At 33.7% G+C, this 14,614-nt stretch overlaps 2 protein-coding genes across 6 annotated transcripts in view; one reads left to right on the forward strand and one right to left on the reverse strand.

The window, feature by feature from the left end:
- On the forward strand, positions 1–1,962 carry LOC120259553. The gene is made up of 3 exons (XM_039267181.1): positions 1–752; positions 1,219–1,390; positions 1,506–1,962. The coding sequence occupies exons 1-2, from the start codon at positions 1–3 to the stop codon at positions 1,382–1,384; spliced, it is 918 nt and encodes a 305-aa protein (XP_039123115.1). The 3' UTR covers positions 1,385–1,390; positions 1,506–1,962.
- Positions 1,963–2,713: 751 nt separating this feature from the next.
- Positions 2,714–14,614, reverse strand: part of LOC120258493 (uncharacterized WD repeat-containing protein alr2800) — a 29,023-nt gene continuing 17,122 nt past the window's right edge. For 2 of the 5 annotated variants that reach the window (XM_039265922.1, XM_039265918.1), the window contains 10 exons: positions 10,091–10,250; positions 9,963–10,011; positions 9,772–9,872; positions 8,845–9,065; positions 7,552–7,638; positions 7,396–7,471; positions 7,205–7,261; positions 5,860–5,943; positions 3,993–4,194; positions 2,714–2,944 (listed from right to left, as the gene is read on the reverse strand). In XM_039265922.1, the coding sequence (XP_039121856.1) occupies positions 5,869–5,943; positions 7,205–7,261; positions 7,396–7,471; positions 7,552–7,638; positions 8,845–9,065; positions 9,772–9,872; positions 9,963–10,011; positions 10,091–10,250 (826 nt within the window). In that variant the 3' untranslated portion in view covers positions 2,714–2,944; positions 3,993–4,194; positions 5,860–5,868. Of the gene's footprint in view, positions 2,973–3,992; positions 4,195–5,859; positions 5,944–7,204; positions 7,262–7,395; positions 7,472–7,551; positions 7,639–8,844; positions 9,066–9,771; positions 9,873–9,962; positions 10,012–10,090; positions 10,251–14,614 lie in introns of all 5 variants that reach the window. The other 3 variants (XM_039265921.1, XM_039265919.1, XM_039265920.1) reach the window with 3 other exon arrangements.

The raw sequence follows: 14,614 nt of genomic DNA on the forward strand, positions 1-14,614 counted from the left end.
ATGGATACCATCAACAGCAATACAACAATCGAGCGAAAGAAAACCGTCCTCGAAGCCGCAATCGATGAAGATTCTGCTCAAAATGATCCAACAATTGAAAACAACATCCACAACTTCGACAAACAATTGTCGAAGTCCTCATCAACATCATCATCCTCTTCACAATCATCGTCATCAGAAGACGGAGACTTCTTTCAATTAGAACTTGGAAAGCCTGCATTACCAACAGAACAAGAACCCGGCCTCATTGCCGGGCTAGAACCGACACAATCACCACCAATGCAAGCAATGTCAAGATCAGATGGCAATCCAGACCCAAATAGAATTCCTTCTTCAGTATTTGAAAGGACTAAATCTACTACACCAATGGAATGGAGTGTGGCTTCAAATGAATCATTATTCAGTATTCATTTAGGCAACAACAGCTTCTCCAGAGACCATGTACTCCTACTAAAATCCGGAGACTTGACTAACTTCTACGTCGGTAATTTAGATGCCTTTCCGCCGCCTAATTCGGCAATGATGCCTATTCCAGCTCCGGTAAGCATCGATCTCGCGCTTGCGCTTGAGCAGAATGATAATGTGGCTCAAGCAATGAATGCTGAAGCTATGAAGGATGTCATGAGAGCAAATGCTGAGCAGCATAGTGGTTCAGCAGGCAAACCTCTGGTTGAATTGCCACCTCTCGGAAACAGTTTGTCGAGAAATTCCGATGCCAGTGTCCAGAGTTTCCGTTCCTTCGCCTTTCCGATGTAAGTAATACCTTCCATTTCATCTTTATACATACATGTTTTTTTAAATTTTACGAGTCTTGCTATCAACCGTGAAGAGAGTAGTAGTGAAAAGGTATTTCATTGATTGTTGTATTATAATATAGAAATACGAATCTATTTATTTAATTTATGCACAGGTATTTTAGTTTATATTAGAAAAGTACAATCGAAGAAAATATTTACAAAGTGATTATGCCATAAAAATATATATAATATAATCTTCTAAAAATAGACATAATATGTGATATCACAAATCAAATCCGCGAAAAATAGATATCGATGAGTGAATAATAATACTGTGTATAGGATGAATTTTTTAACTATAAGTGTCTTCAGATACTATTTTTAATTTTTCATATTAAATTAATATGCATTTGAAAATGTGATTGATTATAAAGGAAAAAAGTGAAAATAAAAAGAGAAAAAAAATATGTGGAATTTACAGATTGACAGTGGAGGGAAGAAATGCATCAGTGAGAGCAGTAGAAAGTGAGCAAATTGAAAGGGAACAACAGCAAACAATAGAGACACCAAAAGAAACTCCAAATGCAGCTGCAGCTCCTGCTCAATCCAGATGGTTTCCATGTTTCTCATGTGCATTCTGCTCTTAACACATTGTCAGTATTCCATTTCTTTCTGAGAAAAATTCCATTTCATTACTAACAAATCAATTTTTTTTTTTTAAAAAAAATGTGAGATAAAAATTCATAAGTTTGTTAATGTGTTTTGTAGGTTTGTTTAGTGAAAGATAATTGAGAGATTGGAGCTAAAATGCTTTAAAGTAAAGAAGAATGTAAGGACTTGAGAGCTCTAATGTTATATGAAGGAGTAAAGATAAGGAAGGAAAGGAAGGAGGGAATGAATGATGAGTAACAAGGATGGAAACAGCAGCAGTAGCATCTTTTTTATTTGTACTGAATTATTTAAATATTATCCGAGTTCCTTAACATCATTGTTTTTTTTTTAATGTACAATTGTAGATGTTAAGCTGACAGTGGTTCTATATATTAGGATTTATGTCACCTTTTTCATGTTATGCTTTTCTTTTTACAATCTACAATTGAGAGGTTAATACATAGGATCTTTGATTGAAGCTGCTACTTGAAACTTTATTGGCCTTTCTATAATTTTTTGTCTACACGTTTTGCCATCCTTCATTAGGTTTCTTGTTTTATTTATTTATTTTTAAGCAAAACCAAACATCACCCTGGCATCTTTTCAGTTTGTGATTTTAATCAGGTTGAAACGTGTATCGTTCACTTTAGTCATTATATATTCATGATATATATATATATATTAATAGTTATTAAAAAGAGATTTTACTTGCTGTCACAAAAAAATAGCGCAATTACTTTCCCATCTCATTTAAAAATAATCATAGTGAAGTAATTACGAACCAATAAAAGATTGATCTAAGCGGTAAAAACTTGGATCACTTAGCAACTTGTTTTAAGTTTGCATCCCTATGTACTTAAAAATAATAACAAAAAAAAAAAAAAATCCACCGGGAGAGATTTACCTCTTATAGAACTCGAGTACCTCACCCTAAAAAACAAATGAGTTAATAACCGAAAAACAAGAAGTAATTGTGAAATAATAATCCAAACAACTTCAACACAACAAACAAGAAAGGATATTGATGATGCTGATGCTTCCAACTTGTGCCTAGCCATTAGCCTGGAAATAACTAGTAGTATCAAGTTAAACACCATTATAAATTAAACAAAATCCCACCACTTCCTTTTCTCAAGAATCTCAACAACAACAACAGACAAATTATAATGAATAGCAGGTTTGAATTATAAAAGGCTTTATACAATACACTCCACAGTGTATAATGTTAAAACCTGATCATTTTCTCATAACAGCTCTTGAATCAGTCATCAGTAAAAGCAAGTTAAATTGTTCTATACCATAATTACCAAGGTCTCACCAAGAAAAATGCAACAACCTAAGTTGTTCTTCTTTTCAGCATATGTACAAGCACTAACATGAGTGATCAGATGATACATACATTCATACATACACCCCCATAAAATCAACAAATCATCTTATGTGTTCAGTTATAAAAAAAAGAAAGTCCCTCTTACCTAAAATTAGTTTTTCTGGCGTTTAACTCCACGTAATGATATCATATTGTCAATTAATTATTGCAGCGTTTCCTGTCTCACCTGACGAATGAAAACATAAGAAACATGCCTGTGAAAAAGAAATGAAAGCATTCTAAAGGTAAGAACAAGATGGTACCAACATGGGATAAAAAAAAAAGGATTCAAATACATGTGATAGAAAGCAAATCTGATACAAAGCAGTTTAGAATTATCATATGCAAATCCCCAGTTTCTCTTGATGTTACTACAAAATTAGAGTAAGCAAAATGGTTGAACTGAACCCTAGCATCCCGCCTATGATCATGAAGAACTAGCTTCAATTCCCCTGAATGACTTGAGTGGAGTGCCTAATGACCAAGCTAGAATAATTTATTGTCTTCCAAGCATCGATAATTGTTACAATTGTGACAAGATGGTTCCTCCAAAAATAATGGCTACAGAGTTATTTAACGTAAGCAAACAGATAGATGGAGGACCTAAAATAGGCTCACAATGGTGTTAGGATAGATTCATGAGCTCAATATCCAAAATAAAATAACATGGAGGCATTTGGCAAAGCTTCATTTGAAACAATCCTACTACGAGTGAGAGGGTGCTGGAGGAAATAAATAAATGGTCACTATTACTAAAATAGTCCTGCAAGCTGAAAGGGAAGATTTCAATGTCAGGGTGAGAATTCTGAAAATCTAATCCTTGTGATGGTATCTTAATTGAACGCTATATAGACAGATGGCCAGGCATGTAAATTAACATCAAAAGGAATCTGGATACAAGTTAATAGAATAATCACAGAATTTGGAATAGAGCTGGATTAGAATTTTACAACCAATGAGTTAAGTTCAGTCAACTTCAGGTATAGGAGCAAAAAAGGTTTATTGCACGCAACCAAGTGTTAAAGTTCAAGCGAACAAAACGGCCTCTCAAGCCAAAAGAAGGAAGTCAACATGAATTTGACGTTCACCAAATCATACATCAGTGGTAGATAGGGCAGGAGCACATTTTCCAAATTAGGCTTAGAATCTAGGAAGCTAGAAGTTATAGTGTTCTTAAAAACTGTATCAAAAACATGTGAAGCGAAGTAATAAAACAAGAAAGATAATGTGAAAACCTGAAGGCAAAGGATGGAGAGAACTAAAGATGCATCATCACGCAAAAAAATTTCTGATCATGCAGAATCTAAACCATGTTCCTTTGGACCTCCATGAGTTACAACATCATCGGCTTCATTTCCACAGGTGTGCATAAGGAAACCTTCCAAATTTTAGATCAGCAACTAATTCTATTTTTACAAACAATGAGTCCATCACACTCTGCACCATAGAATTTAATTTTTATCAGCAAATCCGGCTAATGTGGAAGAAACTTAATGCCTACAGTAGGTCACTAATATCACAAAGTACACAATCATAATATCTAAAACAATGAATTGAACTAGAGATAAATTGAAACGTGAAAACTGAAACAGAATGATATCAAGTGATATGCTGCGCCCAGGTTTGGGAAAGCATTGTCAAACTTGAAAAGTTACACGGGTACATCAACTAATAAGAAGCTGTTCAATTTATCTCAAACTTTATGTTGAATTTGTGGAATTATACAGAAACATTAATTAATGAAAAGAAAGCAAGCACTTGCACTAGTGGAGTCAGATGAATGCGTCAATTGAACATCAACAAAACAATAGTTGGAAGACTGAAGAGGAGTGTGACACTTCTACCAAAGAAAAGAGACTGTTCTTTAATAATTGAGCATGCCTTGTCTCACCAATTGAAGGATATTGACAATTAAGAGCCCCATGCCTTCTTTTTTGTTCACTAAAACATTGGATTTTAAAGTTAGTAAAGAACAAACTCCTATTGCAATCAGTACGAGAAAAAAACTTCTCAGACTAGGCAGTTCCAGATCTAGAAGATAGAAACATTTAGAATCAACATTCATATAGCTTTCAAGAGTCATGAATATAGACAAAACTAAGAGTAGCGCCTCTTAAATTTGTGTATCCTTATGGATTTGTCAAGAAAGATCAATCTAACAGGTTAATGGGTAGGCAGGTTTAAAATATAACTATGAAAAAATGTAAACACTAATAAGAAGGGAGCCTCAGGTTCAGAGTTTAGACTCAAATTTTTGGGGTTAGATTTAGTATTTATGGTTAACAGTTAACAGTTTAGAGTTTGACTTAAGGATTGAGGGTTAAAGCTAGGTATTTAGGTTTTCAATATTTTAGAAAGTTCTCAGAAAGCTTCAAGCCTGTTTACCTGTTAATCCATTAGATCAATCTTTACTGGCAGTACTAAAGTACAATGTTTATCTAGAAGAGCTCCTAAAAACTTCTAGAGCTCCTGTTACAGCTTTAATTCTAAAAATATAGCTGGTTTTTTCACGTATCTGAAGATAATTAAGGTGAGGCTGAAGTAAAGACATTCAATTAACTAAAATATGGCAAAATGGAATAAATCCTCTGCAGCAGATAGAGCTGCAAACAATGCCAAATGGGATTGTCTTGACACAAAAATATACAATGTAGATGTCCAAACCGCCACATACATCATATCTTCAATGAAACTAGTCTTCAATTAACGCATATATTACAATTGGTAGCCTATCCTTTATATACTTAAGCATTATCAATTTCCTTCAAATATTCTGTTAGTATGTGCCAACATTTATCTATATACATAGTCAAACTTCTACTTTAACCCAGTAACTCAAAATTCTATGGCATGACTTCTCAATTCCAACTTGCTATTTATTTCCATGGTTTCGATAGTTAATACAATATAATTTGCAAAATGTAAAAATCCACATATTTTATTTGGTAAGGGCCAGTCAGCTTGTCTAATACAGCCAACAGAAAAGGATTCAATTTTGGATGTAAGGGAACTTCTATATATATAGATAAATATATAATTTGCATACAAATATTTGACAAACAAAACCTTCATTTTGCAATTATGGTCAAAGTTTGCCCATACCAGACATGACTAATTCTTCTCTATAATTGGATGGGATAAGCGCCAATTTTGCCTTGCTCTTGCTTTTTCATTATGGTACAAAACCTGTACGAAATCCATAATATATTACAATTGAGTAAGCATAGTGATAGAAATGTCATAGTTACAATTTTTACAAGTTGCAAACTGTGAAGCAATATATTGCAGTTGATCAAGAATATGAACGTAAGGGAGTATTCCAAGCAACTGTAATTACCCAACTATGTGATTCACGTGGTAATAATTACTCATCCTAATAATTACTCAAAATTTTAAAACACATGACTCTTTGGGAGTAACTATGTAATTACATCTAAATTCACAATGGCATGTTCAAAATACATTAATTATACAGTATTTTTTTAATTAAAAATATCAATTTCACAAATACTTTGTGTTAAAAAATTTTAATTTTGAACTCATTTTATACTTATATCAATGATAAAAATTACCAAAGAAGACAAAAAATAAAAAAAGTAACCATCAAGTCGTTATAAAAATTTATACATTTTTTTTCTAATTTCTGAATCGTTTTCATTTGTATTCTCATAAAAAAAATCCAGCAAAATAATTTCAGTAGAAAAGGAGAAAGGTTATTATAATCGCAAGAGAACATTTCATACTTCAAGTGTAAGATTCTCCTTTCTTTTTTCAATTACCAAAAATTACAAGTATCTTCGTCTTTGTCACTCATTTCCTGCCCAGTCCTGAACCATCTATAATTAGTAACAACTTAGACTGGGGATCATTTCAGATCTAAATTAGGAACCCAATAATCAATCTACTTGATTACTAATTGGCCACATATAACCTTCAAAAGCCCTACAATTATCAGAGTCAACTATATTGCCAATTTCTATCATTTTGTTATTTATCATTTCCTTCCATCCTTTTGCCATGGAAAATCCCAGAAACTAAATTGTTGTTTTAAGAAAATCCGTTAAAGGATCAAAGCCCAGATAAAATTTGAATTTTCTTATGCACATTAACTTACACAGAATCTATTATCTCAAAAAACATGGACTATTTATGTAAATTAAAAGTGTATTGTGCAATGAAGGTGTGTAAATATAACACAAGGGAATCATCACTCCACTTCCACAATTAGAATACACATATTACATTCACAACACCTTTACCAGTGGCAAAAACTTTAACAATAACATTTATTAACAATTATGTATCCATTACAAGGGAGTGGAAATTTGTATTTAGTTGTCCAAATAAAAATATTCACTTAATTCACTTAATAGAACATGCAAGCAAGCAAAAAAACATGGCATAAAACACATGAAATTCACTTCAGTAAGAGATCAAAGCTACTCACAATTTTTTGATCATCGCCTCCGCTACAAAGGTATTCATCATTTCCTGAAACAGCGACCTATATTTTGCAATTAATCAAACCATTAATGTTTAAATAAGCACCAATAGAAAGAGGAAAACACCATCAGTTATTTACCATGGAAAGGCCATGGATCATAAATATTTAGCAAAAACAAGAAAGAGACCACCTACTGTATTAGCACATCTTGCATGACTAATTATATGCCTGACACAAGGCTTTCCAAGTGTAACATCCCACATTGCAAGACTGGATATAAAGAGACTTGAAGTCAACCTATATGGATAAAAAACACTAAAACACACAACAAAAAAGAGAATCTCACTTACCACCCATCACCACTCACAGTAACTAATATGGGCTCTTTGTTAAGCCACCGAGCATCATTTACTCCCTGATCACCCTCATCAACATGGCTGCACAACAAAAGAAAAATTCAAAAAGGGTAGTAATGGCAAAGAAAATTGGAACAAATCTCCAGTTTAAACCAGAAAACTTCTCGTAAAACATCAATGGCCTTTCTAATGACACCAATGAGCATCACAAAGTTTGGGGAAAATAATGTACAAAATGTTACCTCCAGAACTCAAGTCATTTACGTCTTCTTGTGTTGAGTTACTTAAGCAACAAATTTGCTAGAACATAAAGGCTTAATAATATGTACATGGTGAATTTTGAAAGTTGAACTGAGCAAATTTGTTTCAGTATTTAAATGAGCAAAGCTCAAGTTAATAAAGAGCACTCTGGTTTAGATAGAAATTTTGAAGTTTCAGACAACTGGCTTGGGTTTGACTCAAGTTTAACCCAAGCCAGACCGAAAATGTGAGAGCTACTTCTAGATTGGCTAAATTCATCTTAAGCGAGAGCTGAGCTGGTCTCAAATGGCAAATGACAACAAGCAAACCAATATAGCAGCCAATGAACTCATTCACTTCTGTAATGGAATTACTTTGTCAAATTTTTCATAGAATATCATATGGCTAGCATATATATATGATTATAAACAATTAGCCACAGATACCTCATCTAAGTCATCTGGGGAAACAAAACATGAAAATGTGAAAGGTTAAGTTTGCTTTGATTTGGTTACTTAATTGAGATTGTAATTTTGAATAAACAAAACTCAAACTGCTGGAACACCAGAGTTAGCTACAGGCAAAAAAGCAGACACTTAATGTTTCATCCTTCCAGACTGTATCAAATTCAATCAGTTCGGAAAAAATAAAAAAATGGAGCTTCTGCTACAACCTTAGTTGTGGGCCCTCCACGTTCTTTCCTTATATCTTCTCATTTTGAATAATGTTGACTAACCAAAATTTTTGTTTTGGATTAGGATAATGTTTATGTTTAACATTTTATCAGCTCTGAATATACTAATGAGCTGAAAATCATGGTGTTGAAAACAACAACATTGAAATTGAATCAATTGATTAGTATTAATTGAGTCCAAGTTTGGTCAACTCCATATAAAAATTTTCTCTCCAAAATGATTTTGAAATTCCAAACCTTAATCCCAGTAACCTAACCCCGAGCCAAACACACCCAAATTGAAAAGTAAGATGCAGGACCAGTAAACATTAAACACAAAATACAGCTAACAGCCTAAGATTCTGATGGCTCACCCAGGAAGTTGGCCAGAATTTTCAGCAGTTGGCATTTGATTCCCATGACTCAAGCAATGCAAAGGCCTCATGTAATGCATACCACTTCCCCGGTGAGACATCTCTATGGGCATCTGCCCACGGTTCATTGGCATCAGTCGTGTATCCCACACTATTGTGTTATTTGATGTACTGGATGCATTAAAATAAGTTCCACAGCTGCTAAATGAAGCTGATGTGATCTGTCAAAAAACAAAATAAAATAAAATATTTCAGAAGATACTTAAACTTCCAAACATCCAAAAAAAAAAGAGTACGCATTAGATCAAACCAGAAAAATAAAAGGAAATTGTATTAAGCACTCAGGATTCCATTCTCTTCGTCCAGCTGATTGCTTACAAACAATTGAAAATATCTAGGATTAAGCTCACGCAAATGTCAAAAGGGAAAATGACCGTATCAAGGTGTTAAAACAAATTGTAACAGATCTGGTATTAGTCTACAGTATCACTTCTGAAATGCAATTCGAATGTGAAACAGTGTAATAAATAAGGAAAATGCATTTATATGTTCATTACAGTAATCTTACACAAATATATGTGCGTGCGTGTGTGTGTGTGTGTGTGTCTGTGAGTGTGTCCCACATGTATCCCTACCGCACCCGTGCATATGTGGTGGTGGAAGATTCACAGGAATATGCATATCAACATGCATCCATTAACATAAGTGCAGTGGTCAAATAGCAAGGTAAATATAAGTGTAACACTATGCAGAGACCAAATTCAAACAATAAAGGTTTCATTAACTTAGGAGCGGTGTATATCCTGAGCCAATTCCACTCTGATCAAACCAAAAAATTGTCCATTTTAAAGTTTGTGGCACAAATAAAAGTCAGTTAATAGATCTTATAAAGTTAAAACAATAAATAACAAAGAAACACCCACCCACCCACCCACACACAACTACCTCATAACCAGATCCAACAGAAAGATAACCAATAGCATCACAACTTCGGATGTCAAATAAACCAATAGTTCCGTCTCCAGCACCTATCCATCAAAAGAAAGTCACAGTCTAAAGAAAGAATTCATACAATAGGCAAACAGAACTAAAGAGTGGAAAAGAAAAGCATATATCACCTGTTATAATGGTGTTGCAAGCTGAATTTATTTTCAGTGAAGTTATGAACTAGACACATATAAGAATAAGGCATGTCAGTATATACTGATAACACGTAAATTAGAAAGGGATTCTTTTTACAACATACAGAATCATGTGCGGGAAAGGATACACAGGAATTTGGAGACCCAAGATCCCATAATTGCACTAGAGCAGGGCCATTATATGCACAATCACTTCCACAAACCAGGAGATGCTCACCACAGAACTCCATTGCATCAATGGAAGGAAGACACTGATCTTTTGCCCTGCATTGCATATATGAAGAGAAACCCATTTAACAAAAACATACATGTTACGTGAAAATTTTCATGACAATTTACCTTGGGATTAGGTCTCAGTCATTGATAAATCATGCATCTTGTTGATATTTGTTTATATATTATCCTTTTGGTTCAAGTTATTGCTTTTCGGTGTTTTATATGCAGATGGTTGGAATTCGGCATTCATTTCGTGATTATTTGAAGCATTCTAGAAGAAAAAAGAAGAAAAGGAGTTGTGAAGACATAAAGGATTATCAAGCATGAAGCCAACAAGCAACATGGCCCGCCAGTGTCAACCACCATGGGCATGGAGCATAATGTAGTATCTTAAAACAAAAAGCTCCATGACCAACCCGTGGCACATACCACACTCATGGCGCTTAGCCACCAGAGAAAGCCCTAACTTATTTCACCCTATATAAGGCAATGGCAATGGAGAGGTTTTAAAGGGGCATCATTGGCTGTTGTGATTAGGGTTCGGAGTTTAGAAGCATCCAGAGGCCGAAGCACACATCAAAGGATGAAGAAGATCAAAGATTAAGTAAAGATCTATCGCCTTGCAAGCGTGGAGCTTACCAATCATTTTTGTTCATTCATGCTTAGTTTGAACATTATGGGTTGTGAATCAAACATGAGCAAGTATATTTACTTTGATAAGGCCGGGAATTAGCCTTTTAATAAACAAAGACTTTGTATGTTTAAATTATGTTGATTTACTCCTTGGATAGTTAATGCTAGTGAATGTGATGGATCCTGTATTTACATGATCTTAGACACCAAAAAAGATTAAAAGGTGAATTGCGGTGTTTGAATAAGATTAAGCCTGAACCTAGATTAGGGTTTCTTGAGGATCAATAGTTATCACGAAACTTAATAGGCCTAATTAGATTCAATTACCACGAAAGTAGGAGTTCATCTAAGTTAGATACCTCACTATATTCTAAAAGGAGATAACGAGTACCTTAGAATAAACCACCTTCAAACAATTAAGCATAATAGAGAAAAAAAAAATCAGTATATGATCTTTTTGTTTATCATTGAGGTCAAACCCTAATCCTAGAAGCACTTAAATTCTGAAAATTTTCCGTCCTTGCCAATGCTAGCCATAGTTTAGTAGCTTTAGTTTTAATTAAATTTAGTATTTTCATTTTCGGATTTGTCTAGATAACCTCTGGTTGCAAGAAATTAGTAATCGATTATGCAATCATCTTGGGAACAATATCTTGTTTACTACTACTTGACGACCCATGCACTTATGGTAGCAATCAATACAATTAACGTTAATACAATACAACTATCATATCTCCAAATAAGCAAAATATTTTTTCCACAAAATGAAATAAACCTAGTATTTGCAAATTAGATGTGTGAAGTGGCCTAGGAAAGTTAGAGACAACCTCGATGATGGACCACATATTAATATTTTTAATGAAGAGTTTAAATTTGAGAAGACCTTGAATCGTCTTAAACAATTCAAGTTTTATTGTAGAAAAAATCATAATTTGATCCAAGTAGTGTTGGAGTTTACTTACTAGAGTTATTTGTTAGTTATGAATCTTATTTAGTAATTTCTTATTTTCTAGATGGTTTTTTTTTTTTAATCATATATAAACATAAAACATAAAATCAATAAAAATGAATAGCAATTTTATTTGGAATTGATTTCTCTGTTTGCCTAACGCCATTGAAATCCTCAGAGATTTTTCTCCATTCTTGATTTGAGTTTCGATCCCATATTCACCTCTATATCTAATAATATATTAATATGGAGCATTGGGTTAACAAGGTTTGCAAGACTCATTAAAAAGTAACAATTACTCCCCATATTGGAGGATTGGTGCTTGCTTCTACTGATATCAGGTTTTTTAACATTTTTTTTTTTTAGCCTCTCTTTACTAGGATTGTACCCATTAACAGGTTAGTTACTCCCATGCCTTATTGCTTCAATCTTCATCAAGTCCAAGTCAATAGAAAGAAGGACTATTAGCTGGCCTCATATTCCAGCTGCCATATTATATCACACATAATGGCAAACAAGAGGTTGAGTGCTCCACTCTTCTCATAGTTTATTGGCCCTAATTATAGTGGAGCCTCCTATCCATTCACAAGATAGACAATGAGCTTAACAACTTCATATTAATATTAAAGGCATACCAGATGAAATTGAAAAGCTAGGGATAGGTAAAGAATTAGGCTAGGTTTGGTGGTGGGGTTACCCCTGGGTTACAGGTTACTCAAGGCTCCAACAAACACCCGAGGTTACCCCCAACCATCTTTTATTTTACATGACTTGATTATTTAGTATATTATATATAAATTAATTTTAAATATATATATTACAAAATTACCATCAATTATAACATTAAATTTTTTATTTTAAAATAAATATTATAATTAGTATTGAACAAGTTAAAATTCAGTCAACTCCATATACAAGTTTTCCCTCCAAAAAAATTTCAAAATCCTAAACCTTAACCACACTATACTACCCTTACCAAGCACACCTTTATATGCACCTTTGGCAATATTGAAGTATCAACCTCATTTTGTTTTAATTTGCAACACCGTCATTCAGAGTTATTGGGGTCCAATGAGAAGGTAGCATATGATGGTGATTTAATGATATCTGCTGTCATCTATCTCTTTCTTTAATCTACAAGGTATCTATAACTCATTCAGATTTAAATTTTGGTTCATTCACAACTTAACTTACATTGCCAAAGATTTCATCTTTATCTGTTTGCTCTTCTGTTACGTGACTAAAATTTGTGGTGTGAATGCTATCAAACTGGGCATACAAAGCAGAACCATGAGGGTGTATTTTCTTCTCATTTTGCTTTTCATATCCTTTGTTTAGTTTGACAATCCTGTACAATGTCTTTGGAGTGAATATGCTCACCTCCCAGCTGCCTCACCCAATAAGATAAGGTCAAGTTCGAATGGTAACCAAATGGAGAGACATTATAACTGGTAAACTGGTTAACCGATGGGTTCAAGTCGGGTCAAAATTTTGTCCAGGCCAGGTACCCAGTCCACACCAAATCCTAAATTTTATTACATTTAGTATGAGAAAAAAAAGAAAGGTTATTCAACATGCCATTTCAAGGAACAAGTAAAAAACCAAACCAAATCCAACAGAAAGAACTCCGTTTGGTTTATGCTTGCCTATTTTAGCCTGTCTCAAATATGGTTCTGTTGTCATTTTATAACATACTGATGAGTTCCACTAAACAATCCCATAAAAAACCAAACCGAACAGAATCATGAACTACTCTATAAATGCAAACAAGTGCTTTAATGGATTAACCCTTGGTTGAGTAAGTTTCCACTCAAAACCTCTATAATCTAGTTTCCATATAAATAAGGCAGTCCATCTCAATAAAAATGCAGCTCACTAGCATCCTCTTTGATTGGCAGATACTTTCTTCATGACTTTCAAAAGCTATTGGATGGGTACAACAAACAAATTATATGGTTTTCACATCCTTTGAGAAAACAATGGTATTTCACATACAAGTGATTGACAGAAATCCGAAAGATGCTTACACTAGATTACTTGGAGAATAAAAATTTTGCAGGGCAGGATTTATAACGTCCAACACGATTCTTCCCCAATATAGAAAAGTTAAGAGACATTAAGCAAACATTAGAATAAGGAAGTTTGAAGATGAGACACCTTAACAGATAACATGAGATGCAAACCAAAAGCATATTATCTAGTCTTGCTTCAGCCTAAAAGCTTAAGGTAATAGGAAGAGAGACCCAGACAAGTATATGAAAATTCAAATTAATTTAATTAACCAATGTGCAACTATTAGTCAATAGTTAATGAACCAGCACTTCCTCATAAACAAATTAGGCCTCACATACCAAGACTCTACTTAAAATCCTAAAGTTTAGTGTCATCACAAGAGCAACTAAGAAATGTAATAAAAAGTAAATGGCCTGAATGAAGTATCCAGATCTAGGACCACAATCCTGAGGGAAACAGAATAATTCACTTGGATTTCATTCCATGGACATGGCTCTTCAAACTTCACATTTTAAACCTACCTAAATAGCATTCATGACTAGAATAAAGAAAAATTAAGGAATATAATAAAAACTAAATATGCTAAAAGTAATTCTTAGTCTACTAGGACAGCAGTCCCAATTCAAATGGATATTATTCCCATGAATGTAGCCCAAAAGCAGGGCTATGGAAGAAAGTAGCACAGACTAATAAAAAATTCATATTAGATAATGGGCATAACCGGTCTAGTTACAAGTGCAACAATTCTCAGAAGTAAAATGGAATTCTCATGGGAAAAGCTACACGTCATACAAACACATAATAATGACCATTGTAA

Source organism: Dioscorea cayenensis, chromosome 4 (assembly GCF_009730915.1).
Source record: "Dioscorea cayenensis subsp. rotundata cultivar TDr96_F1 chromosome 4, TDr96_F1_v2_PseudoChromosome.rev07_lg8_w22 25.fasta, whole genome shotgun sequence".
Lineage (NCBI taxonomy): Eukaryota > Viridiplantae > Streptophyta > Magnoliopsida > Dioscoreales > Dioscoreaceae > Dioscorea > Dioscorea cayenensis.

What these genes read in the sequence shown, in the direction of transcription:
- LOC120259553 (XM_039267181.1), top strand. Translation starts at nt 1, where the DNA reads ATGGATACCATCAACAGCAATACAACAATCGAGCGAAAGAAAACCGTC. An exon ending in CGTTCCTTCGCCTTTCCGAT is followed by an intron (nt 753 to 1,218) that starts GTAAGTAATACC and finishes TGGAATTTACAG; the next exon opens with ATTGACAGTGGAGGGAAGAA.